The sequence below is a fragment of the Coregonus lavaretus genome (assembly GCF_964263955.1).
Source record: "Coregonus lavaretus genome assembly, chromosome: 7".
NCBI lineage: Eukaryota > Metazoa > Chordata > Actinopteri > Salmoniformes > Salmonidae > Coregonus > Coregonus lavaretus.
The window spans coordinates 25,884,325-25,912,133 of NC_139994.1; the positions used below are offsets into that span (position 1 = coordinate 25,884,325).

The 27,809-nt window shown below is 43.2% G+C and overlaps 1 protein-coding gene across 1 annotated transcript; it reads left to right on the top strand.

The window, feature by feature from the left end:
- The first annotated feature begins 955 nt into the window (after positions 1 to 955).
- LOC311131731 (exopolyphosphatase PRUNE1-like) lies at positions 956 to 27,789 on the top strand. Its single transcript, XM_084164852.1, has 8 exons — positions 956 to 1,104; positions 11,660 to 11,764; positions 12,734 to 12,939; positions 13,212 to 13,396; positions 13,642 to 13,800; positions 17,826 to 17,920; positions 25,652 to 25,810; positions 26,412 to 27,789. Exons 1-8 carry the CDS (start codon positions 1,066 to 1,068, stop codon positions 26,895 to 26,897), a joined length of 1,434 nt encoding a protein of 477 aa, XP_084020978.1. The 5' UTR covers positions 956 to 1,065; the 3' UTR covers positions 26,898 to 27,789.
- Positions 27,790 to 27,809: the final 20 nt, after the last annotated feature.

Consider the following 27,809-nt stretch of genomic DNA (forward strand, 5'->3'; position numbering starts at 1 on the left):
GCCTGTTTTTTTTCGTCAGATTGTCTTTGTTTATCCTTAGCTGTCCCATCAATGCCCTCTCTACTGAACCTAGACTGCCTTTACAGCCCAAACTGCCTCAACTTCCTACAATCTCCATAATTTAAATGTTTTGTTTGTTTGCTTTTTATGTGCTTCGAGATTCTTTGAAAAGCGCTACACAAGTAAAACATGTGATTCATTATTATATCTGTAACCTAAGAATGCCTCCTACTACGTAGATCTAATGTGTAGCAATTTTTTAAGAGGACAACAATTCAAACTTTTTTGTGTCATCCTCGATCATTTTACATGCATGTGTGGTTGTATTGTGTTTTAACTTATCAAATAAATATATCTATATAGCTATCGCACAGCTCTGCAGTGTATTGCTTTTTGCCACTACTCCGCATGTGACATCACGAATTTAGTGGAATATTTACCCGCGTTCCGAGTCTTTTCAGTGAGCCGGATCATTGTCTCCGTTCAGCTAAAAGAGCCGCTCATTTGGCTCCTAAACGGCTCTTCGTTCAGTAGCGCTTGAAATGTACCTAAAACCATGAAAACGTTGCAAATATGTAATTTAAAGCCACAAAGTTGCCTGCCATTATGTCAGATCGTGACATGTGAGTTCAAATACATTTTTACCGGACCAAAAATGAAGGCACTGCAAAAATGTGTGTGGACCAGAAAACGTCTCTCTCCTCACTATTTATTGTTCCTGCAGTGAGGGATTACAATCTTCATATAATGTTTTTATAATTTATCTGCAGATTGTCTGTAGCTCAAAAAGCAGTAACACTATGCAAATCAGGGAGCCAAATGAACGGCTCTTTCACAGATGCAATTCGGTTCCTGACGTTCACCAAAAAGAGCCGTTCAAAAAGAGCCGTTCGTTCGCGAACGACCCACCACTACCACTTTCTACGTTATAGCGGCTGCACTTCAGGAGTTGCTGTTTTTGAAAACGTGGTGTAGGAATATTTGTCAACTTGTCTTTGCAGAGGACACAGGTCTGTAAACATTCTGTTTTACAGAATATCCCGGGCGTGCTCTACGCTGGCGAAAATGGAGGGGTTTCTACAGAAATGTAGCGCTGCAATAAAGGTAGGCACACACACGAACACATTTACTATGCATTGCATATTTTACAAATGTCTCAGTTGCTCTGCTCAATGACTAGCCTTGTCCATCGCGTGCTCTCTCTGCTGTCTTTCATGCAGTATTTGTTTGCAAATGTATTTTAACACGGAACAAACTGAATGTATTTGCATTAATTTGTATATTCAAAGTGTCTAAATTACTGTCACAGTATTACTATTATATTAACGTTACTCATAATGTACTATTCTATTACTAAACCATTCCAACGTTTCTGCAACTACCTCCCCCTAACAAGCAACGTTTGAAATGTGTTCTACCCTCTTGTGGCTTTGAGTCAGTTACTCTTGTCACGGAGTGAAATGTAAAAAAGTTTAGTCTGACAGCCAACTGTCAACTAAAATTGAGAGTTTATTGATTAATTCTCTCAAGTTACAGCATAGCTGAATTGAACAGAGTCAAATTGCAGTTTGGTTCAAGATTCTAAAAATGATGTTTCATACAAATTATGAATCTTCCTGTTGTAAAACCTCTAACATACACAAACCACAGAGCGCCATGACACACGAGGAGGTGGTGTGTGGATGAGTTGTCAGAGAGCAAGAGAAGGTAGAATACTGCCCACCTAAACTTCCATAAGTGTCATTGACACATATTGCATGATTAAGTTCTTAAACAGCAAATCCAACACCAGGCCTCGTTGGTATGTTATCAATATATTTAGCAAAGTGTTGTCACAGTAGAGTCAGATGACCGATGTGGTGAGGGTTAATGATTTGTATGACTTTTTAGTCAAGTGCAAAGAGCTAGACATAGAAAAAAACTCTTAAGCAATTCCCTATCTGTCCCACCCTGGCATTTACTGCACCCTGTATTCCCTCAGTGTGTGCACAATCAAGACTAAAGGTGCCATCTGGTGGGTTCGCTTGTGCATTCAGAAAGTATTCAGACCCTTTGACTTTTTCCACATTTTGTTACGTTACAGCCTTATTCTAAAATTGATTAAATCGTTTTTTCCCTCATCAATCTACACACAATACCCCATAACGACAAAGCAAAAACAGGTTTGTAGAAATTGTTGCACATTTATTTAAAAAACGTATATCGCGTTTACATAAGAATTCAGACCCTTTACTCAGTACTTTGTTGAAGCACCTTTGGCAAAGATTACAGCCTTGAATCTTATTGTGTATGATGCTACAAGCTTGGCACACCTGTATTTGGGGAGTTTCTCCCATTTCTCTCTGCAGATCCTCTCAAGCTTTGTCAGGTTGGATGGGGAGCGTTGCTGCACAGCTATTTTCAGGTCTCTCCAGAGATGTTCTCTCGGGTTCAAGTCCAGGCTCTGTCTGGGCCACTCAAGGACATTCAGAGACTTGTCCCGAAGCCACTCCTGCGTTGTCTTTGCTGTGTACTTAGGGTCATTGTCCTGTTGGAAGGTGAACCTTCGCCCCAGTCTGAGGTCCTGAGCACTCTGGAACAGGTTTTCATCAAGGATCTCTCTGTACTTTGCTCCGTTCATCTTTGCCTTGATCCTGACTAGTCTCCCAGTCCCTGCCGCTGAAAAACATCCCCACAGCATGATGCTGCCACCATCATGCTTCACCGTAGGGATGGTGCCAGGTTTCCTCTAGACATGACGCATGGCATTCAGGCCAAAGAGTTCAATCTTGGTTTCATCAGACCAGAGAATCTTGTTTCTCATGGTCTTAGAGACTTTAGGTGCCTTTTGGCAAACTCCAAGCTGGCTTTCATGTTTCTTTTACTGAGGAGTGGCTTCCGTCTGGCCACTCTACCATAAAGGCCTGATTGGTGGAGTGCTGCAGAGATGGTTGTCCTTCTGGTAGGTTCTACAATCTCCACAGAGGAACTCCAGAGCTCTGTCAGAATGACCATTGGGTTCTTAGTAACCTCCCTGACCAAGGCCCTTCTCCCGCGATTGCTCAGTTTTGCCGGGCGGCCAGCTCTAGGAAGTCTTGGTGGTTCCAAACTTCTTCCATTTAAGAATGATAGAGGCCACTGTGGTCTTGGGGACCTTCAATGCTGCAGACAGCTTCCCCAGATCTGTGCCTCAACACAATCCTGTCTCGGCGCTCTACGGACAATTCCTTCGACCTCATGGCTTGGTTTTTGCTCTGACATGCACTGTCAACTGTGCGACCTTATATAGACAATTGTGTGCCTTTCCAAATCATGTCCAATCAATTGAATTTACCACAGGTGGACTCCAATCAAGTTGTAGAAACATCTCAAGGATGATCAATGGAAACAGGATGCACCTGAGCTCAATTTCGAATCTCATAGCAAAGGGTCTGAATACTTACAGTACCAGTCAAACGTTTGGACACACCTACTCATTCCAGAGTTTTTCTTTATTTTTACTATTTTCTACACTGTAGAATAATAATGAAGACATCAAAACATCAGTCACTGGCTTCATCAATAAGTGCATCGATGATGTCGTCCCCACAGTGACCGTACGTACATACCCCAACCAGAAGCCATGGATTACAGGAAACATCCGCACTGAGCTAAAGGGTAGAGCTGCCGCTTTCAAGGAACGGGACTCTAACCCGGACGCTTATAAGAAATCCCGCTATGACCTCCGACGAACCATCAAACAGGCAAAGAGTCAATACAGGTCTAAGATTGAATCATACTACACTGGCTCTGACGCTCGTCGGATGTGGCAGGGCTTGAAAACTATTACAGACTACAAAGGGAAGCACAGCCGCGAGCTGCCCAGTGACACAAGCCTACCAGACGAGCTAAACCACTTCTATGCTCGCTTCGAGGCAAGCAACACTGAAGCATGCATGAGAGCACCAGCTGTTCCGGATGACTATGTGATCACGCTCTCCGTAGCCGATGTGAGTAAGACTTTTAAGCAGGTCAACATTCACAAGGCCGCAGGGCCAGACGGATTACCAGGACGTGTACTCCGAGCATGTGCTGACCAACTGGCAAGTGTCTTCACTGACATTTTCAACATGTCCCTGACTGAGTCTGTAATACCAACATGTTTCAAGCAGACCACCATAGTCCCCGTGCCCAAGGACTCTAAGATAACCTGCCTAAATGACTACCGACCCGTAGCACTGACGTCTGTAGCCATGAAGTGCTTTGAAAGACTGGTCATGGCTCACATCAACAGCATTATCCCAGAAACCCTAGACCCACTCCAATTTGCATACCGCCCCAACAGATCCACAGATGATGCAATCTCTATCGCACTCCACACTGCCCTTTCCCACCTGGACAAGAGGAACACCTACGTGAGAATGCTATTCATTGACTACAGCTCAGCATTCAACACCATAGTGCCCTCTAAGCTCATCACTAAGCTAAGGATCCTGGGACTAAACACCTCCCTCTGCAACTGGATCCTGGACTTCCTGACGGGCCGCCCCCAGGTGGTAAGGGTAGGTAACAACACATCTGCCACACTGATCCTCAACACGGGGGCCCCTCCTGTACTCTCTGTTCACCCATGACTGCATGGCCAGGCACGACTCCAACACCATCATTAAGTTTGCCGACGACACAACAGTGGTAGGCCTGATCACCGACAACGATGAGACAGCCTATAGGGAGGAGGTCAGAGATCTGGCCGTGTGGTGCCAGGACAACAACCTCTCCCTCAACGTGACCAAGACAAAGGAGATGATTGTGGACTACAGGAAAAAAAAGAGGACTGAGCACGCCCCCATTCTCATCGACGGGGCTGTAGTGGAACAGGTTGAGAGCTTCAAGTTCCTTGGTGTCCACATCACCAACGAACTATCATGGTCCAAACACACCAAGACAGTCGTGAAGAGGGCACGACAAAGCCTATTCCCCCTCAGGAGACTAAAAAGATTTGGCATGGGTCCTCAGATCCTCAAAAAATTATACAGCTGCACCATCGAGAGCATCCTGACTGGTTGCATCACCGCCTGGTATGGCAACTGCTTGGCCTCCGACCGCAAGGCACTACAGAGGGTAGTGCGTACGGCCCAGTACATCACTGGGGCAAAGCTTCCTGCCATCCAGGACCTCTATACCAGGTGGTGTCAGAGGAAGGCCCTCAAAATTGTCAAAGACTCCAGCCACCCTAGTCATAGACTGTTCTCTCTGCTACCGCACGGCAAGCGGTACCGGAGTGCCAAGTCTAGGTCCAAAAGACTTCTCAACAGCTTCTACCCCCAAGCCATAAGACTCCTGAACAGCTAATCATGGCTACCCGGACTATTTGCACTGCCCCCCCACCCCATCCTTTTTATGCTGCTGCTACTCTGTTAAGTATTTATGCATAGTCACTTTAACTCTACCCACATGTACATATTACCTCAACTACCTCAACTAGCCGGTGCCCCCGCACATTGACTCTGCAACGGTACCCCCCTGTATATATAGCCTCCCTACTGTCACTTTATTTTACTTCTGCTCTTTTTTTCTCAACACTTTTTTGTTGTTGTTTTATTCTTACTTTTTTTGTTTAAAATAAATGCACTGTTGGTTAAGGGCTGTAAGTAAGCATTTCACTGTAATGTCTGCACCTGTTGTATTCGGCGCATGTGACCAATAAAATTTGATTTGATTTGAAATTATGAAATAACACACATGGAATCATGTAGTAACCAAAAAAGTGTTAAACAAATCAAAATATATTTTATATTTGAGATTCTTCAAAGTTGCCACCCTTTGCCTTGATGACAGCTTTGCACACTCTTGGCATTCTCTCAACCAGCTTCATCATAATAATAATAATAATAATAATAATAATAATAATAATAATAATAATAATAATATAATAATATAGCTTCATGAGGTAGTCACCTGGAAAGCATTTCAATTAACAGATGTGCCTTGTTAAAAGTTAATTTGTGGAATTTCTTTCCTTCTTAATGCGTTTGAGCCAATCAGTTGTGTTGTGACAAGGTAGAGGTGGTATACAGAAGTTAGCCCTATTTGGTAAAAGACCAAGTCCATATTATGGCAGGAAAAGCATTCCAGGTGAAGCTGGATGAGAGAATGCCAAGAGTGTGCAAAGCTGTCATCAAGTCAAAGGGTGGCTACTTTGTAGAACCTAAAATATATTTTGATTTGTTTAACACTTTTTTGTTTACTACATGATTCCATATGTGTTATTTCATGGTTTTGATGTCCTCACTATTATTCTACAATGTAGAAAATAGTAAAAATAAAGAAAAACCCTTGAATGAGTAGGTGTCCAAACATTTGACTGGAACTGTATGTAAATAAGGTATAAAAAAAAAAAAACATTTCTAAAAACCTGTTTTCGCTTTGTCATTATGGGGTATTGTGTGTAGATTGCTGAGGATTTTTTATTTATTTAATCCATTTTAGAATAAGGCTGTAACGTAACAAAATGTGGAAAAAGTCTAGGAGTCTGAATACTTTCCGAAGGCAATGTAGTCTAGGTGTGGGGAGTCTGGGCTAAAACTCTCACATCCATATTCCTGTGGCCCATCAGCTTGACTGTTGTGCATGTGACATAAATAGTGATGTTAGGTGGCACCTCTGTCACAATGCCTGGATGGCAGACATCTCATCCACCCCTCCTTCCCCTATAGCCTTGGTGTGGAATGCCGCTGTCTTTGGCTGTCAGGCACAGCAAAGGTTTAAAGGGTAGGGGTCTAATTTCAAGGGGTCGGACATTGCTCTTGAGTAGTCACCATTAACCCGCTTTACTTTTTTTTTTTTTCCTTCCGTCAGAGAACAGCTGTGGTGGGATATCATATCAGAGAACACATTTGAGACATGACGTAACACGAATTAAAACATGAAATGGGCTAAATTGAATTCCCTTCTTAAGACCCTCTCTGTATGACACTGTAGTATGTAGTAGGCCTAGTTGTAGTTTGTAGTGGCCTATTTCCTTTTTCAGATGAAGTGAAGGGCAGCGAGCAGGGGGCAAGCATTCCTTAACCCACCATTACTCCCAAGCCAATGGGTTTTGATTAATTCATTTAAACGTTCTTCATTCCCAGCATCCTCCCCCTTCTCCAAGTATGATTTCCCATTTTATATGGGCGTAATCAAAGCCTTGTCGCATACTTCCTGGCTCTTGCCGTCTGTTAGATCTAATGTTTCTGCCCTCTAGTCTGATGCTTCTGTTTGGTCCATATCAACCACTTAGGTCAGGTTATGTCTGGATACTGCCATACAGAAGGTCTCTGTGTTCTGGTGGGCACTGGGCAGCCTTAGTTTAGCCACTGTCACTTCACATTATGGCCTCCTCACATGGCTGGAGACTAAGGGCTGGTTTGAGCCAGCAGCATACCACCCTGCATCCCACTGCTGGCTTATCTCTGAAGTTAAGCAGTGTTGGTCATGGTCGGTCCCTGGATGGGAGAATCAGATGCTGCTGGAAGTGGTGTTGGAGGGCCAATAGGAGGCACTCTTTCCTCTCGTCTAAAAAAAATATCCCAATACCCCAGGGCAGTGATTTGGGACATTGCCCTGTGTAGGGTGCTGTCTTTCAGATGGGATGTTAAACGGGTGTCCTGACACTCAGTGGTCACTAAAGATCCCATGGCACTTATCATAAGAGTAGGGGTGGCTAAATTCCCAATCTTTGCCTCATACCATCAAGGTATGAGGGAATTGTCTCATTCATCCCCCCTCCTCTCCCCTGTAACTATTCCCCAGGGTGTTGCTGTAAATGAAAATGTGTTCTCAGTCAACTTTCCTGGTAAAATAAAATAAAATCTATAAATACAAATTCCCGGAACATGGATTAAGCCTAGTCCTGGACTGAAAGTCTACGTCAATGGAGATTCTCAATTAAATTATATTTTTTAGTCCAGGACTAGACTAATCTGTGTTTGGGAAACCAGCCCTATGTGTTGATGTTTATGTCTGGGGTCGTCCCTGACTACTCTACCTACTGTGGAGCTAGAATAAGAAGGAGAACTAGCCTAACGTTTTGTATGCCTGTCCTGTCTCATGCCCACACACTCAGGTTGTGGAGCCCACAACATGCTCATCAACATACTCATCTTTCCCATAATCAAACAATTGGAGACAATGTAAGGTTATTGGTTTCAGCAGTCTTTCTTTTCAGTGATGGGGCAAGACTACGGGTATGTTCAATAGATCGAGACAGTAGAGATCTGTAGAGGTCAGACAGTTCCTTCCTTGACTATGTGCGCCATAATTCTGTTGTTATGATAATGTAATTACCGGCAGGCTATATTGGTATTGGTAACATTCTGACATTGTTCAAATGGTCCATTTCTTTTTGTTTTTGTAAGATTTTATTTGATATTTTATAAACAATACAAAAACATACACATACAAACGACAACATCATACAAACATCAACTACATCACACCTGCCCAGACCCACTAGCACACACCCACATCTCCAGTGCTGGCATCACTTTCCGTAAAATGGCCTCAAACTGCACCATTTTTGTTTCTCTCCGTAGCCAACGCACTTCACATTTTTAGAAAATAAAGCATTTGACCTTTCCATTGCGTTAACGACGGACCATTTCCAGTTTTGAAGTATACGTTTTTTAAAAGATGATTGACGAGAAAAGTATCGTCCAACCCTCATATGCCATGTCTTGAAATATGCAGACAGACAGACAAACAGATGAAAATAAATGGTTTAATTTTGTTTTTTGTTTTGCCTATGTAAGGTATGTCCAACTGCCCAAGTTCATAACCGTTACCTAAAATTACACCATACCCATTATCTAAATAAATAACACTAGTCCCAACAAAAGGGGACTCAAAGTGGAATTTATTTAACTGAAATGTTATACTGATGATGAGGATGAGAAAGCAGCGTAGAATGAGGAAGAATAGAGCTTGTCTCTCCTCCCTCTCTCCAAACACCTTGCTACTCTATCCACCAATTCCACGGTTCAGCAGGGTGTGTGCCTTATCTCTCCGATTCCCTGAGGCCTGTTCTAAGTGGATTGGAGAGAGAATACCTCAGTGTGGTGTGGTTTTACATTAACCAGATGGAATGAGCGCTATGATAGGTCACTCAGAAAAGGGAACAGGTGAGAGTAGGCCGTGTGCATTACTGCATTTGATTTGTGCTTGAGTAATAATGGAACACTATTGACTCATCAATATCAACTCAATGAAGCTGACAAAGTGGCTCAAAGTGATCCCTGGCTTGAACGCTGCACTCAAATGCAGGCCTAAATGTGGATTGCTCTGTGAATGTGGTCGAATTCACATTAGCATGGGATATGAGGATAACTGTTAGAAAACAGCACTGCCCTATTATAAAACAGTAATTTACATTTCTCAGTAATAGAGTGAGTTGAATATGAAGCTCGTTGCAAAACAGTTAGCATTTCCCATTAACACCATTATCTACAATTGATCTGCTAATGGCAAACAAAACAGTTACACAAGGACATGCATAAAGATCAGAGCTGCATGAATCAGAGCATCCTGTTATGATCATTTTACTATCATAACATCCCCCCTCTACACTTCCATATTTGTGTCACAGGCCTACATTTTCCCACCAACCAATCTTTTATCTAACCATTGTTTATATTTCTAGCCTTGTCCTTGAATGCATACTGCAATACTGGATTACTATAGCTGTAGTAGAGGTTGCCCTGAATCGTTCTATTTGCCATGGAACAGTTGTGGAGTCACGGTTGGAGAGCTCTGCTGCACACACACACACTCTGTGGTTAAATATAGCCTCCTTTGGCTCCTGCTTGCCTTCCTGGGTCTGCCCACTACTACGGCTGATGGGAGGTGACCGGGACGCTGGGAAGAGGGAGATGAGGGGGAAGGAGGAGGGGGCTGGGCGGCCATGACGCCATGTCATAGTACACTCACACTGGCTGCCCGTTAGCATCACCCTTGGGGCGCTTACACTGGGCCCTTAACGCGAAATGGCTCTCTCCACCCAGTTGGCTACACCCCATACTGATGGTGAGAAAAACCAGTCTAGGAGGCAGACCTGGCCATATTTCTTGATTTACCATTGAAGTCAGTAGGATGCACATCAACTCCCAATGTGTTGAGATTAACAGGAGAGATCCTATACTGGTTACGCTGGTTCACAAAGTACAATTGTGGACCAATCTTATAGATTCATTGTTAAATCTATGGTGGCCTTAAAGGGTAAAGTAGTTGTTAGCATATAAATACCTACTAAATAGTTAGTGTTTGGGCCTTTTTGCTTTTTGTGTTTATACTGAATACTGCCACACACACTGGTTATTAGTGCTTTCCCTGCTTTTCCATCATCACATCACAGCAAGGCCGTCTCCCCCGTTGTCAGTAATAACATTGTTTCTTTCATCATGTCACAGATAAAGCGAGACTAATCACACTCATTATCACAGTGGGTCTACCAGTCGACAGCAACATTATCCAAATAAAAGCATCCCGCTGAGTCCAATAAGGCTATATCACAGTTGCAGCTGCACATTCACTTGATGTTCTTTGATAAGCATAGCCTAATTAGATTATAAACAGCAGTACAAAAATGTTAACATAGGCTAGATGCTAACTAATTACTCTGAGCCTGACTGAAATAGGGCTACCATTTCAGTCTGTCAAAATGGGATTTGTTTCAGTAGGCTAAATCTTGGCTAATCAGTTCTGGCGACTGTCTGGGTCTCCAACAGGTCGATAGCGAACTATCAGTAGCTTGCAGCCCACCTATAAGTAGCTCACCAAACAATTCTGAAAGTGCATGTATTTTTCACGTGTTCCACCGCAATCTGTCATAAACAAATCTCACAAGTATCAAACACCTCAAGCTCCCGCCTACTATCCAATCAAATCCAAATGTACATAATCCCACCCGTAGTTAGCCACAATTGTCTTAAATAGACAAACTTAACACAATATCTGCAATTAATTTCCAGCAATATTGCCCCTGTATGTCTGTGTGGTGCGCCCATTTGTCTCCACCATTCACTTCGTGCAGCCAGTTAGCAATCATGATAACTGTCTTCTGGGTAGACAGAAAGACTTTCCCCAACACCTTCTTAATTAAATATGAACTGAAAAGTAGGCTTACCTGGCAGAATTATGGCATGATTATTTGTATCAATCGGGTTGGCTTTTGTTTAGCAAACTCTGGCATGACATATGCAGCAGCAAAAACATTGCTAGACAAGCACTTTCTAGCAAAATGCACAAATAAAGTGGTATTACCCCCCCCCTCATAAATGGTCTTCTGATGTGATTTAAGCATTGACATGGCCTCAGAACATCCAAATCCATTGTTTCTCTATGAATAATTGTAATTTTGTGAGTGTAAAACCAAGAAAACAGAATTCGGGAAAATACAAAGTGTGCCTATTTGAAAGCTAGAAACAAAAATGTATGAGTAGCTCGCGACATGTTTCATAATTTATTAGCTCTCATTTAAAAAGTAGCTTTCATGCTAGAAAAGGTTGGAGACCCTTAGTTTAGACAATACCAATGCTTTTTACATTTTGACTAGTGTAGCCTTGGCTGTGTTAACAAAAACGGTTTACAAATCTACAAAGTATAAAGCTGACAAGGAATTTTACCACCCTCTTGCCTCATTCCTTTCTTTTTATAACCTCCTTAGGGCAGTTCGGAGGGAAGCTCTGGGATCCACGTCGTCCTTGGCAATGAGGCCTGTGACCTCGACTCCATGGTGTCATCCCTTTCCTTTGCCTACTTTCTGTCCAAAGTGAGTCCGCTAGCTTCTAGCCTGTACCGCCTCTCATTTGTGAATTCCTCAGCCCAGGTCGGAAATAAGTATTCATTCCCCTCCTCATATGTTTAGATTTTTATACTGTAACAAATATTGACACTTTACTTGAGTGCTGCCGAAAGTGGGGTCCACGGGCCCTTGACAAACTTGGCCCTTCACAAAAATGTTGGCTCTCCAGAGGCTTCCAGAATGATCTTATGTAATTATGAACAATATATTTTGGAACATTCTATATCTTGAACATTTGATTGCTGACATGCAAAACATTTTGGGACTGTAACAACAATGGACTAATGAAACAAATACCAAAATATAGTTTTTGACTGGAATTTTCCTTTTAAGTCCCATACAAGAAAAATGACAACTCTATGGTGCAGTTGTTTGAAAGCAAATTGGTGGACGAATATGTCCTGCTATGCGGTAATGAATAGGTATCTTCTATTTGACTTGTGAACAGAGTTGAGAAAGCTGGGCCAAAGTCCTGAAGCACCACATGCTCGGAATTAGCTCTGTGAGTGAGTCATTTGTACGTCTGAGGGCCATGAATAGCTTGACCAAGCGTAACCAAAATGCCCAGCATTCTCCAAAATAGGACCAGACAACCCTCAGAGTCACTCAAGCGTAAAAACAGTGTCTGTGCCCTGGCCACCGGGCGCCGGTCTCTTCTTATCTTTCATTACTGCATTGATCCATCCGTCCTCCCTAACCCCTGGTTATAGCTGCTCGCTAGCCTAGACACCCCCGCTACTCATCAAATATTCACACAACCTCAGATACTCAAGATCCCCCAAAGGCCTGAGAAGATGGACAAAAACATTGCAGAGGAATCACAGCTAGCCTCAGCAGCAAGGTGCGTTGGTGTCAGATGTCTGTTTTGACCTGGTCTCCCTCTTCCATCCTTTCCTCCTTTTCTCCTCCTCTTCTTCCATCCCCCTTTGTTCCCAGACGTCTGGCAGCTCGGGTAAGACTGTGGTGCCGGTGCTGAACATCCCGAGGGCTGAATTCCCCCTGCGGTCCGACAACGTGTTCCTACTGAAGGAGAGCGGTGTTCCGCCGGAGGCTCTGGTATTCCGTGACGAGGTGGACCTGGCAGGGCTCCATAGAGCCAAGAGGCTGACGCTCACCCTGGTGGACCACAACATGCTTCCTAGGTCATCGGTTGCAACATTACTCTTTCTATTTATTTGCTTTACTCTCACTCTCGTTCTCTCCGTTGCCATCTCTTTGCCTTTCTCTCACTCAGACTTTCTTCCACTGATACTTACAGTATCAAGTAGTATTGGCAACACAGGTGAACTTTATGGGAAAGTGCCTGATCTGTGGAGGGCCAGTTTCCTGGACCAAGATTGAGGAAACACATAGTTAAGGATGTATGACACAACGTATTTCACAATATTCATTCAACTCTGACTTTTCCCTGTAGTGCTGACATCGACTTGGAAGAGGCAGTTGTGGAAGTTATTGACCACCACCACCTCGAGAGGACACCCTCCACTTCCTGTTCCGTCACCGTGGAAACCGTGGGTTCCTGTGCCACCTTGGTGACGGAGCACATTCACCACAAGGCACCTGAAGTGCTAGACAGACAGGTGGCCCAATTATTATACGGTATGTTTGCCACAGCAACAATTCTCTTACGTCCAGCATTCTGTATAACGTGTCATACTCCAGTCCTCGAGGGCCACAGTGTCTCCGGGTCTTTAAACAATGTATACCTCAGAACTAGGCAGCGGGGAATATGGCAGGATGAATTATCACTGAATTAGACAATTATCTTGTAGTTGCGCTTGTTTGTCAATGCCAGCAGTAACCATTGGTTCAGTTCACCTATACTTGGCAGTGTGCCCACACAGGGGCCATCGTGCTGGATTGTGTCAACATGGCCCCTGAGGCGGGCAAGGTCACACCCAAGGACAGCCAACTGGCCTGCCTGCTGGAGTCGCGCTTCCCCGACCTGCCACCCAGGGGCGCCCTCTTCCAGTCCCTGCAAAGTGCCAAATTTGACATCTCAGGTAAAAAGGTGGGAAAAACATGCCATGGGAGAGGTGTTGACAGGTGCACAAAATGACACTGCCTTGTCACTTGACATTCAGTGACATAAGATGCCATGACAGTATGACATTATTATGTCAATATTATGACATTGTTATGACATACCGTTCAAACAAAGTGTTACCCATATTTAAAGAGAATGTTGTAGAGCAGGGCTGCCCAACCCTCTTCCTGGTGATCTACCGTCCCGTGGGTTTTCAGTCCAACCTTAATTTAACACACCTGATTCTACTTATTAGCTGCTCAACAAGACCTTAACTAGCTGAATCAGATATGCTAAATTAGGGTTGGACTGAAAACCTACAGGACAGTAGATCTCTAGGAAGAGGGTTGGGCAGCCCTGCTTTACAACATTCTCTTTAAATACGAGATTTCACATGACCTCAAAATAATGTTGTGGAGTGACCATCTAGAAGTAAACTAAATTATATGTCAAACCCTTTAGGTAGGAACCTCTGCTCTGTTGACCCAATGACTGGACAAAGCCATCAATCACGTGACACCATTCATTCCTATGTAAAACTCAATAGCGCATTGAAGCAAAATAAAGTCTGTTAAGATGGCGTCTCATGGAGACATAATATGAAGAGTTTGAGCTACTCCAAGGACTGACATTGCAGGCTAGCTCAGTGCTTCCCCCTCTCATTGAGTAACTCAAGTTGAAGGCCGACTGGGTACCATGATATTGTTACCATGATTGTCTTCTAAAAAAAGATAGCCATTTCTCCATTCACTATAATGGGGATCCTGTTTTCTGCTAACAATGCCTGCAGTAATGCGATCGGCCTTGAACCTTCAATCCGAGGGGACGGTCGTTTTACCTTGTGTTGACCACATTCCAGCTTTATCTTACTATGTGCCCTTGACTTTTTCAAAATGTTGTTGTGTTACAGCCTGAATTTAAAATGGATGAAATTTAGATTTTTTTGTCACTGGCCTACACACAATACCCCATAATGTCAAAGGGGAATGATGTTTTTCAAATGTTGTACTAATTAATTAAAAATGAAAAGCTTTGTTATGGCTGCCTAAATAAGTTCAGGAGTAAAAATGTGCTAAACAAGGCACATAATACATCGCCTTCAGAAAGTATTCACACCCATTGACTTGTTCCACATTTTGTTGTGTTAAAGCCTGAATTTAAAATGTATTAAATTGAGATTTGTTTGTCACACTCTGTGTGCAATAACAGTGTTTAACATAATTTTTGAATGACTCCCTCATCTCTGTACCCTACACATATACTTATCTGTAAGGTCCCTCAGTCGAGTAGTGAATTTCAAACACACATTCAACCACAAAGACCAGGGAGGTTTTCCAATGCTTCGCAAAGAAGTGCACCTATTGGTAGATGGGTAAATAAAAAAGCAGACATTGTACAGTGGGGAAAAAAAGTATTTAGTCAGCCACCAATTGTGCAAGTTCTCCCATTTAAAAAGATGAGAGAGGCCTGTAATTTTCATCATAGGTACACGTCAACTATGACAGACAAATTGAGAAAAAAATCCAGAAAATCACATTGTAGGATTTTTAATGAATTTATTTGCAAATTATGGTGGAAAATAAGTATTTGGTCACCTACAAACAAGCAAGATTTCTGGCTCTCACAGACCTGTAACTTCTTCTTTAAGAGGCTCCTCTGTCCTCCACTCGTTACCTGTATTAATGGCACCTGTTTGAACTTGTTATCAGTATAAAAGACACCTGTCCACAACCTCAAACAGTCACACTCCAAACTCCACTATGGCCAAGACCAAAGAGCTGTCAAAGGACACCAGAAACAAAATTGTAGACCTGCACCAGTCTGGGAAGACTGCATCTGCAATAGGTAAGCAGCTTGGTTTGAATAAATTAACTGTGGGAGCAATTATTAGGAAATGGAAGACATACAAGACCACTGATAATCTCCCTCAATCTGGGGCTCCACGCAAGATCTCACCCCGTGGGGTCAAAATGATCACAAGAACGGTGAGCAAAAATCCCAGAACCACACGGGGGGACCTAGTGAATGACCTGCAGAGAGCTGGGACCAAAGTAACAAAGCCTACCATCAGTAACACACCAAGCCGCCAGGGACTCAAATCTTGCAGTGCAGACGTGTCCCCCTGCTTAAGCCAGTACATGTCCAGGCCCGTCTGAAGTTTGCTAGAGTGCATTTGGATGATCCAGAAGAGGATTGGGAGAATGTCATATGGTCAGATGAAACCAAAATAGAACTTTTTGGTAAAAACTCAACTCGTCGTGTTTGGAGGACAAAGAATGCTGAGTTGCATCCAAAGAACACCATACCTACTGTGAAGCATGGGGGTGGAAACATCATGCTTTGGGGCTGTTTTTCTGCAAAGGGACCAGGACGACTGATCCGTGTAAAGAAAAGAATGAATGGGGCCATGTATCGTGAGATTTTGAGTGAAAACCTCCTTCCATCAGCAAGGGCATTGAAGATGAAACATGGCTGGGTCTTTCAGCATGACAATGATCCCAAACACACTGCCTGGGCAACGAAGGAGTGGCTTCGTAAGAAGCATTTCAAGGTCCTGGAGTGGCCTAGCCAGTCTCCAGATCTCAACCCCATAGAACATCTTTGGAGGGAGTTGAAAGTCTGTGTTGCCCAGCGACAGCCCCAAAACATCACTGCTCTAGAGGATATCTGCATGGAGGAATGGGCCAAAATACCAGCAACAGTGTGTGAAAACCTTGTGAAGACTTACAGAAAACGTTTGACCTGTGTCATTGCCAACAAAGGGTATATAACAAAGTATTGAGAAACTTTTGTTATTGACCAAATACTTATTTTCCACCATAATTTGCAAATAAATTCATTAAAAATCCTACAATGTGATTTTCTGGATTTTTTTCTCAATTTGTCTGTCATAGTTGACGTGTACCTATGATGAAAATTACAGGCCTCTCTCATCTTTTTAAGTGGGAGAACTTGCACAATTGGTGGCTGACTAAATACTTTTTTCCCCCACTGTATATCCCTTTGTGCATAGTGAAGTTATTAATTACACTTTGGATGGTGGGTGTATCAATACACTAAGTCACTACAAAGATACAGGCGTCCTTCCTAACTCAGTTGCCGGAGAGGCAGGAAACCACTCAGGGATTTCACCATGAAGCCAATGGTGACTTAAAAAAAGTGACAGAGTTTATTGGCTTTAATAGGATAAATCTGAGGATGGATCAACAACATTGTAGTTACTCCACAATACTAACCTAATTGACAGAGTGAAAAGAAGGAAGCCTGTACAGAATAAAACATATTCCAAAACATGCATCCTGTTTGCAACAAGGCACTAAAGTAAAACTGCAAAAAATGTGGCAAAGCAATTCAACTTTTTGTCCTGAATACAAAGTGTTATGTTTGGGGCAAATTCAATACAACACATTACTGAGTACCACTCTCCGTATTTTCAAGCGCAGTGGTGGCTGCATCATATTATGGATGCAAGGACTGACCATCCTTGATATCACAGTTATAGTTTTAATCATGTTTTGAGGCTATACAGTGTTTACATTTACTTTGTTTACAAACATTGGAGTAAAACAAGCTTATAATTTGGGTTATGATGAGGTACGACACTTGAACTAAGCTCATGGGGCATTTCTAAGTTATATTCTACAAGAATCAATGGGTAAATATCATTAAATGATAAGTCCAAAAATGGACGTAGCAACTACTTATTGCCCAGTAAAAAGCTTTTTCATCAAACTGTCCCCTTTTCTTTTTATGTCAGATGGTCCAGCATCATCCTCAGACAATTGCTATAATTCTTGGTCTAATTCTCATTTCTGGAAAAGGATAAAAATAAAGGTTAAAATCCAGGTCATGTGCCATGATTAACCAAAACACAGGGCCCTGTATATATGATCTACATTGTAACTTATGATATGCTGTAGTGTTTGTCATGCAGTAGCATCTATACCCAATTACATTGTAATGCCATTGTAATACTGCTTGGCCCATTGGTTTGTGTTGCAGGTCTTTCTACAGAGCAGATCCTGCTGAAGGACATGAAGGCTGTCTCTGGGGGTGACCTGAGACTGGCAGTCAGCGCTGTGTACATGACACTAGATGTACGTACTGTCTAGTCATGCCGTTACTTCACTTAATCCACTCTGCCACCACCATGTTAATGCCACCATGCTTTAAACTGAGACTCAGTGATATTAAGTAATCAGACAGTGAGTGTGAGGCAAGGGGCTGCACTCGTCAGTACCAACACATACAGTTGAAGTCGGAAGTTTACATACACTTAGGTTGGAGTCATTAAAACTCGTTTTTCAACCACTCCACAAATGTCTTGATAAACAAACTATAGTTTTGGCAAGTCGGTTAGGACATCTACTTTGTGCATGACACAAGCTGTGGGGGTGCTTTGCTGCAGGAGGGACTGGTGCACTTCACAAAATTGATGGCATCCTGAGGAAGGAAAATTATGTGGATAAATTGAAGCAACATCTCAAGACATCAGTCAGGAAGTTAAAGCTTGGTCGCAAATGGGTCTTCCAAATGGACCCAAGCATACTTCCAAAGTTGTGGCAAAATGGCTTAAGGACAAAAAAGTCAAGGTATTGGAATGGCCAACACAAAGCCCTGACCTCAATCCTATAGAAAATGTGTGGGCAGAACTGAAAAAGCGTGTGCGAGCAAGGAGGCCTACAAACCTGACTCAGTTACACCAGCTCTGTCAGGAGGAATGGGCCAAAATTCACCCAACTTATTGTGGGAAGTTTATGGAAGGCTAACCGAAACGTTTGACCCAAGGTAAACAATTTAAAGGCAATGCTACCAAATACTAATTGAGTGTATGTAAACTTCTGACCCACTGGGAATGTGATGAAAGAAATAAAGGCTGAAATAAATCATTCTCTCTACTATTATTCTGACATGTCACACTCTTAAAATAAAGTGGGGATCCTAACTGACCTAAGACAAGGAATTTTTACTAGGATTAAATGTCAGGAATTGTGAAAAACTGAGTTTAAATGTATTTGGCTAAGGTGTATGTAAACTTCCGACTTCAACTGTATACTGTTAAACATCTGCACAGGAGTTTGCATCTTTCCAATGCAGTGTGATAGCTGCGTGACAACAAATGCTGACAAGTGCAGCCTCCTGCTTCACGCGGTCTTTGTGTTGGAAGTTGCCCTGCTCCTCGTGGTAAACAAATATTGCTGTGTCTACCTTTAACATCACCCTCTCAGCATCATACTGGGTGTATGTGAACTTTTATTTATCCCCATTAACAACAATCCATTAGAATTGCCTAATTTGCCTTTGAGTGACCAACCAACTCTTTAACGAATTTGGGTTTGCAGATGATTCACCAAGATATTTCCTACTCCTTTGGGAGAATTGTATTCCACTATTTGAATCTTTACTCTTCAGTCATGCTACAATGTTACCAATGTATTTATCAGACTCGCTTTTAATCCTGGGATATGATCATTTGTCTCATTCATTTTAGTGATGGAGCCTCTGCCTCAGGGAGGTGCAAATACACTATATATACAAAAGTATGTGGACACCCCTTAAAATTTGCGGATTCGGCTATTTCAGCCACACCCGTTGCTGACAGGTGTTTAAAATCGAGCATCTCGGCTCAGCCGAGAAGTCGTAGTCCACACAAGCTCACAGAACGGGACCGCAGAGTGCTGAAGCGTCTGGCCTCGGTTGCAACACTCACTACCAAGTTCCAAACTGCCTCTGGAAGCAACGTCAGCACAAGAACTGTTCGTCGGTAGCTTCATGAAATGGGTTTCCATGGCCAAGCAGCCGCACACAAGCCTAAGATCACCATGCACAATGCCAAGCGTTCGACTCTGGAGCAGTGGAAACGCGTTCTCTGGAGTGATGAATCACGCTTCACCATCTGGCAGTCCGACGGACAAATCTGGGTTTGGCGGGTGCCAGGAGAACGCTACCTGCCCCAATGCATAGTGCCAACTGTAAAGTTTGGTGGAGGAGAAATAATGGTCTGGGGCTGTTTTTCATGGTTCGGGCACCTTAGTTCCAGTGAAGGGAAATCTTAACGCTACAGCAGACAATGACATTCTAGACGATTCTCTGCTTCCAACTTTGTGGCAACAGTTTGGGGAATGCACTTTCCTGTTTCAACATGATAATGCCCCCGTGCACAAAGCGAGATCCATACAGAAATGGTTTGCGAGATCGGTGTGGAAGAACTTGACTGGCCTGCACAGAGCCCTGACCTCAACCCCATCGAACACCTTTGGGATGAATTGGAACGCCGACTGCGAGCCAGGCCTAATCGCCCAACATCAGTGCCCGACCTCACTAATGCTCTTGTAGCTGAATGGAAGCAAGTCCCTCCAGCAATGTTCCAACATCTAGTGGAAAGCCTTCCCAGGAGAGTGTAGGCTGTTATAGCAGCAAAGGGGGGCCCAACTCCATATTAATGGCCATGATTTTAGAATGAGATGTTCGATGAGCAGGTGTCCACATACTTTTGGTCATGTAGTGTATATGCAGTGACAAGGCATTGTCGTGACGTGACTTACTTTAATGTATGACTGTTATTTATTGAATCACCTAACTATGTTTAATTGTCACTTGATTAAATTAATAATGTAACAATTAACTCATTAGGAATTTGGGGCACCACGGAAGAAGTTGTTTAACGAGTTACCATCTCCCAAATTAAACTCTTAGAAGATATATGTTATATATATCGATAACAGTCACTTATTAAATAATTACCTCTTATCAGTCTCATTCTGAACGTCGCATAATCCTTGAACCTGCAAGAACCCTAACCTTATTGATGAATCAGCAATACACAAATTGGCTTAATTATTTATTTACTAACTAACTAAATAATAACACAATACCAACACACACACAGGTTATTAATTACTAACGTAGTACAATGAAAACAGGTCCCTAGTGGACTTGACTAACATTAGCATGAATGCTTGGGTAGTGGAGGGGTCAGAATGGAAGGGAGAGAGAGATTCAAATTATCGTGGTTACTTTGAAGACTATGCTCACAGTAATCATAATACTTATGCACCCTAATAACGCTCATTCGGATTAGAAATGCAACATGTATTTACGTGTAGCTGTCATCGATAGTTGAGTTGATGATGTAGGAGTCTGGTTTGCCCACCAGAGATCCCAATGTCCTTGGTAGAGTTTCTGGTCGTAGTGCTGGTTAGAATGTACCAGCGGTTGTCTGAGAGGGATTGTCCTCTATCTCGTGTCTTTAGTGAAAGTTCTCTAGACGACTATACATGCCAGCTGCAGACGGAAATGATAAGGTCTAGTGCATTGTCTTCTTCTTAACCTCGTGTAGAGGTTGAGAGTTTCAGTGTTTCAAATCAAATCAAATCAAATTTTATTTGCCACATGCGCCGAATACAACAGGTGTAGATATTACTGTGAAATGCTTACTTACAGCCCTTAACCAACAATGCATTTATTTTTTCATTAAAAAGTAAAATAAAACAACAACAAAAAAGTGTTGAGAAAAAAAGAGCAGAAGTAAAATAAAATAAGAGTAGGGAGGCTATATACAGGGGGGTACCGGTGTAAAGTCAATGTGTGGGGGCACCGGCTAGTTGAGGTAATATGTACATGTGCGTAGAGTTAAAGTGACTATGCATAAATAATTAACGGAGTAGCAGCAGTGTAAAAAGATGGGGTGGGGGGGCAGTGCTTTGTGCTTTCGATCTGAGGACCCATGACAAATCTTTTCAGTCTCTTGAGGGGGAATAGGCTTTGTTGTGCCCTCTTCACGACTGTCTTGGTGTGTTTGGACCATGATAGTTTGTTGGTGATGTGGACACCAAGGAACTTGAAGCTCTCAACCTGTTCCACTACAGCCCCGTCGATGAGAATGGGGGCGTGCTCAGTCCTCTTTTTTTTCCTGTAGTCCACAATCATCTCCTTTGTCTTGGTCACGTTGAGGGAGAGGTTGTTATCCTGGCACCACACGGCCAGGTCTCTGACCTCCTTCCTATAGGCTGTCTCATCATTGTCGGTGATCAGGCCTACCACTGTTGTGTCGTCTGCAAACTTAATGATGGTGTTGGAGTCGTGCTTGGCCATGCAGTCATGGGTGAACAGGGAGTACAGGAGGGGACTGAGCACGCACCCCTGAGGGGCCCCCGTGTTGAGGATCAGCATGGCAGATGTGTTGTTACCTACCCTTACCACCTGGGGGCGGCCCGTCAGGAAGTTCAGGATCCAGTTGCAGAGGGAGGTGTTTAGTCCCAGGATCCTTAGCTTAGTGATGAGCTTTGAGGGCACTATGGTGTTGAACGCTGAGCTGTAGTCAATGAATAGCATTCTCACGTAGGTGTTCCTCTTGTCCAGGTGGGAAAGGGCAGTGTGGAGTGCAATAGAGATGGCATCATCTGTGGATCTGTTGGGGCGGTATGCAAATTGGAGTGGGTCTAGGGTTTCTGGGATAATGGTGTTGATGTGATGCATGACCAGCCTTTCAAAGCACTTCATGGCTACAGATGTCAGTGCTACGGGTCGGTAGTCATTTAGGCAGGTTATCTTAGTGTCCTTGGGCACGGGGACTATGGTGGTCTGCTTGAAACATATTGGTATTACAGACTCAGTCAGGGACATGTTGAAAATGTCAGTGAAGACACTTGCCAGTTGGTCAGCACATGCTCGGAGTACACGTCCTGGTAATCCGTCTGGCCCTGCGGCCTTGTGAATGTTGACCTGCTTAAAAGTCTTACTAACATCGGCTACGGAGAGCGTGATCACATAGTCATCCGGAACAGCTGGTGCTCTCATGCATGCTTCAGTGTTGCTTGCCCGAAGCGAGCATAGATGTGGTTTAGCTCGTCTGGTAGGCTTGTGTCACTGGGCAGCTCGCGGCTGTGCTTCCATTTGTAGTCTGTAATAGTTTTCAAGCCCTGCCACATCCGACGAGCGTCAGAGCCAGTGTAGTACGATTCAATCTTAGTCCTGTATTGACTCTTTGCCTGTTGGATGGTTCGTTGGAGGGCATAGCGGGATTTCTTATAAGCGTTTGGGTTAGAGTCCCGCTCCTTGAAAGCGGCAGCTCTACCCTTTAGCTCAGTGCGGATGTTGCCTGTAATCCATGGCTTCTGGTTGGGGTATGTACGTACGGTCACTGTGGGGACGACGTCATCGATGCACTTATTGATGAAGCCAGTGACTGATGTGGTGTACTCCTCAATGCTATCTGAAGAATCCCGGAACATGTCCCAGTCTGTGCTAGCAAAACAGTCCTGTAGCTTAGCATCTGCGTCATCTGACCACCTTTTTATTAACCGAGTCACTGGTGCTTCCTGCTTTAGTTTTTGCTTATAAGCAGGAATCAGGAGGATAGAGTTATGGTCAGATTTGCCAAATGGAGGGCGAGGGAGAGTTTTGTATGCGTCTGTGTGTGGAGTAAAGGTGGTCTAGAGTTTTTTTTCCTCTGGTTGCACATTTAACATGCTGGTAGAAATGAGGTAGAACGGATTTAAGTTTCCCTGCATTAAAGTCCCCGGCCACTAGGAGCGCTGCCTCTGGATGAGCATTTTCCTGTTTACTTATGGCCTTATACAGCTCATTGAGTGCAATCTTAATGCCAGCATTGGTTTGTGGTGGTAAATAGACAGCTATGAAAAATATAGATGAAAACTCTCTTGGTAAATAGTGTGGTCTACAGCTTATCATAAGATACTCTACCTCAGGCGAGTAAAACCTTGAGACTTCCTTAGTATTTGATTTTGTTCACCAGCTGTTGTTTACAAATATACACAGACCGCCACCCCTTGTCTTACCGGAGTTAGCCGTTCTATCCTGCCGATGTAGTGTATATCCCGTCAGCTGTATGTTGTCCATGTCGTCGTTCAGCCACGACTCGGTGAAACATAAGATATTACAGTTTTTAATGTCCCGTTGGTAGGATAACCGTAATCTTAGGTCATCTAATTTATTTTCAAATGATTGAACATTGGCTAATAGGATTGATGGAAGAGGCAGTTTACTCGCTCGCCGTCAGATCCTTACAAGGCACCCCGACCTACGTCTACGATATCTCCGTCTCTTTCTCCTGCGAATGACGGGGATTTGGGCCTTGTCGGGTGTCTGTAGGATATCCTTCGCGTCCGACTCGTTGAAGAAAAAATCTTCGTCCAATACGAGGTGAGTAATCGCTGTCCTGATATCCAGAAGCTCTTTTTGGTTATAAGAGACGATGGCAGAAACATTATGTATAGAATAAATTACAAATAACTTGAAAAAACACACATAATAGGACAATTGGTTAGAGGGCTGTAAAACGGCAGCCATCCTCTCCGGTGCCATTCTTCAGTATACTTCTCAATTTCAAACGTGTGGACTAACGTCTAACGTTTTCTGGTCTTTCTAGTCTAACCATTTTGTAACGTGGAGCTTCAGCTTCACGCTTCTTGGTCTTGTAGAGTGTCAACCATTTTAAGCCGTGGGGCTTACTGGTCTGGTAGAAATTTGCAACGTTTGGCTCACACTTCACGTCTGCTGGTCTTCCTTTGGTAATGGAGTTGTAGTTTTAAACCGTTTTGCAACTTTTAGCTCACGCTTCACGTCTGCTGGTCTTCCTTTGGTTGATTTGTTTTTCAAGGCTTTTTATGCACATCGGGGTAAAAGGGGCGTTCCATCATGTTTACACGATCTCTGATGTCACTCGGGGCGTGGCTAGTCACTGTGCATAGTTTATATGAAAAACGATTATCTCATTAGAAGACTAAAATCACATTCTTATCTTCACCTAAATACTCTCATACTTAATCATATATTTTATACAACATTTAGATGTAAACTTGATAGATAGAATATGTACACTTTCCGAGTTACAGTTATTACTTGATACCATCCTTAATGACATCACAAAATAATAAACAATATGACATGATTATTCTTTAGATTCCCACTGACCGTTTCCCACATTCTTTTAAGGAGGAATATTGTTTCATTATCCACTTTTGGATGTTGGAGTCTTGGCGGGAACACTTCATTTGTCTCACAGGGAATAATTATTTCTTCCCATACTAGAGACCAAAAGGAGTCCTTTTCTGCAAACTATTTATGACCGGCTGTTAAGTCATAAAACTGGCCCCCAGGAAAGGGAGTGTTCAAACCTTTACCTAGCAGGAATGTTTGATCCTCAACCCATGAGGGCAAGTCATGACAGCATCTAGGAGTGAAAGTGACACCTATATTAAACTAACGGCTCTGAGCGTAAATTGTAGCGTCTGATTAGCATAATCATAACAGATCAGTAGCTACTGTGTTGCTTCAGACCAGGCTAAACAATAGTGACAGGAGTCATGTCTGTTAGTTAAGAATACTCCCTGATATCTGGGTGGCCATCGTTGCTGCAATGCAGAAGATCCCAGAAAAAGAGTCCAGAGTGGGAGTCTACTGTAGTGAATACAGACAGTTGACTCCTGGTGAGTGCACATCAGATAAGTGACTGTTTAACTGCAGTGCAGTTCCTCAGTCCCATTGCAAATACATTATTTTTACAAATACTTTCTGTTTTACTGGCTTCAGCCCCAAGCCATCACATGTATCATGCGTTGACTGTACACACATGCATGGCACAGTTTTGTTGCATGCCACCATTACTCTCAATTAGACCTGGGTTCAAATACTATTTGAAATAATTTATACTGTATCTGTACTTGCTTGAGCTTGCCTTTTGGAATGGAATCAATCAAACACTCAAAGTATTTGAAAGATTTTGAATAGTGTTTGAACCCAGGTCTGTTCTCTATATAATATCGTTTTTTTGTTTACTGTTGTACGTCATCCTGTTCGTTCAACAGATGTTCCTACAGCGGAGGAGCCTACAACAGGAGCTTTGTGAGTTCTGTCACAAACATAGTTTTGGTGCGGTGGTCGCCATGACAATCTCTTTCAACGAACGCAGTGAGCCCCATCGGCAGCTGGCGGTCTACAGCTCCAGCACCCTCTATAGGGAGGAGGTATGAACTGCAATGTCATGCCCACTCTTACAGTATATTGACCCCTAGACCCCTATGCACATAAGATGTGAGTTGAGTTTATATTTATAGGGGTAGTAATATAATAGTAAGGATTTGATAGGGGTAGTTATATAATAAGTAGTAGTTCCACCTAGCCCACTAGACTTAGCAAAATTGACCCATTTTGTGCTTTCCCAAATGTGCAGCACATTTGTGTTCATGACCCTGAAAAGTATTTTATATGAGTTCATTTTATTGTAAAGAGGCCATTTGAATATCGGTGTGAATCTTTCCTCCCCTCTGTTTAAAAATACAAAAATAATCGGTCTACTTTTGTGCCAAACTACCTATCTTGTTAGTTTAAAATTGGCCCTCAAACTATTCATTGGTGTGAAAAGAAATAGTATTGTTATGTATTATTCTGTGATATTAAGCATGTCTGTAAGTGAGATATATCAAAGTATTCAATGCTGCCTGTTGCTATTATTAGCATGCTTTTCCTTTTGGGCAAATGCAGGCATGACAATTTGAGAATATTAGTCAATGTTAAAAAGGCAACAATGAAATAGCAATACACTGTGTGTTTCTCATTCTGCTATAGGTGAGCCAAGCATTAGAAAAGGCCCGCAACCCCTCTCTGAGCTTCTCTCCAATGAGCAGCCCCTTCAACGACATCAAGTCCTATTTCCAAGGCAATGCACTGGCCTCCCGCAAGAAAGTGCTGCCTATCCTCAAGGACTTCCTGAAGGAGTGGGACAAGAAGCAAGTGCATTGTGGGGAGGTGGAGGACTTTGAGGAGCTGGACGACCACGTTGACCCCACAGGGTCGCCAGGTGTCGACGACGACGCCCGCCCCCGCTGCTTCTCGGCCTCCCGGCACCACCGTCGCCGCCTGCTGGGCACCGAGAACTCTGGGACGGAGGAGGACTTCCAGGTGCCGGCCACTCCCATGAACAGCCTGGTGGAGGGCTGTCCACTGGACGCCGGCCTGCCACGGATCAGCGCGGAAGCCATTTTGGAGAAGTTCAGCCGCATGGGAGGGGAAGCAGGGGAAAATAAAGATGGCAACTGGCCAGGTGAACAATAACCTTCTGTTGATGCCTTTTAATTATAGTGCCCCTGGCTGACTGCACCTCAACCCAACCAACAGACTATAACAAGGAGTGTTCCAAGTTCAAACTCAGAAGCATATCAATCAATTGTATGTTTCATAAGGGACATCTCATAGTGGATTATAATGACAATCCAAAGGGGCCATGTACAGTAACTCACTCACTGGTTATATAGCAATCGTAGGTTTTCTATCAGCAGCTCCGTTGATATTGACTGGAAACAGGGCCTGTTCAGGAGGAACAAAACAGCCTGAAACAGGGAGGTACCATCTGAACTAAGAAATGCTTGTTTTTGTTTTCCGTTGCAAAACGTTTTGCTACGGTGTGCCCGAATGAACACGACCCTGGACTACTGTGGCCATCAAACTGATCATCAAGCAGCTCTTATGGATTCTTTACTCAAGTCAGGACTAACAACACCATAGAACATTATGAAGAATAGGATATGGCAACTGGATGAAAAAAAGCCATGACTAGTAGTACTGTATCAAAGACTCCAGACACAAATGAAGGTTGAATGAAGTGTGTGTTCCCTCTGTATCGCATCTGAGTACGTGGCACTGCCTCATTGGTTAGTCAGTGCCATCTCGAAGTGTAGGGGGAGTGGATTGGAAATGTGGAGAATACATAATGGACTAACGTAATTAATCTTTGAAGGGCCTATTTCAATGTCACAGGCATTTGAGTGAAGCTTTATGATGAGGGAGAATCTTGCACTGGATAATGACTTTATCCATTAGGGCAGCATGTGTTTCAGTAGTCCTGGTCCTGAAAGGCCACTGAGTTTGCTGGTTTTTAGTGCAACCAATCTATGTACAGCTTCATATGTGACTTATTGGGCTGATGATTGAACACATGATATCTCCTGACGTGTGTGCAGAGTTTTC

Bases quoted from the DNA above. Each gene is read 5' to 3' on its own strand.
- LOC311131731 (XM_084164852.1), top strand. From the start codon at position 1,066: ATGGAGGGGTTTCTACAGAAATGTAGCGCTGCAATAAAG. The intron at 13,397-13,641 runs GTATGTTTGCCA...GTGCCCACACAG, and splicing joins GGTGGCCCAATTATTATACG to GGGCCATCGTGCTGGATTGT. The intron at 13,801-17,825 runs GTAAAAAGGTGG...TTTGTGTTGCAG, and splicing joins TGCCAAATTTGACATCTCAG to GTCTTTCTACAGAGCAGATC.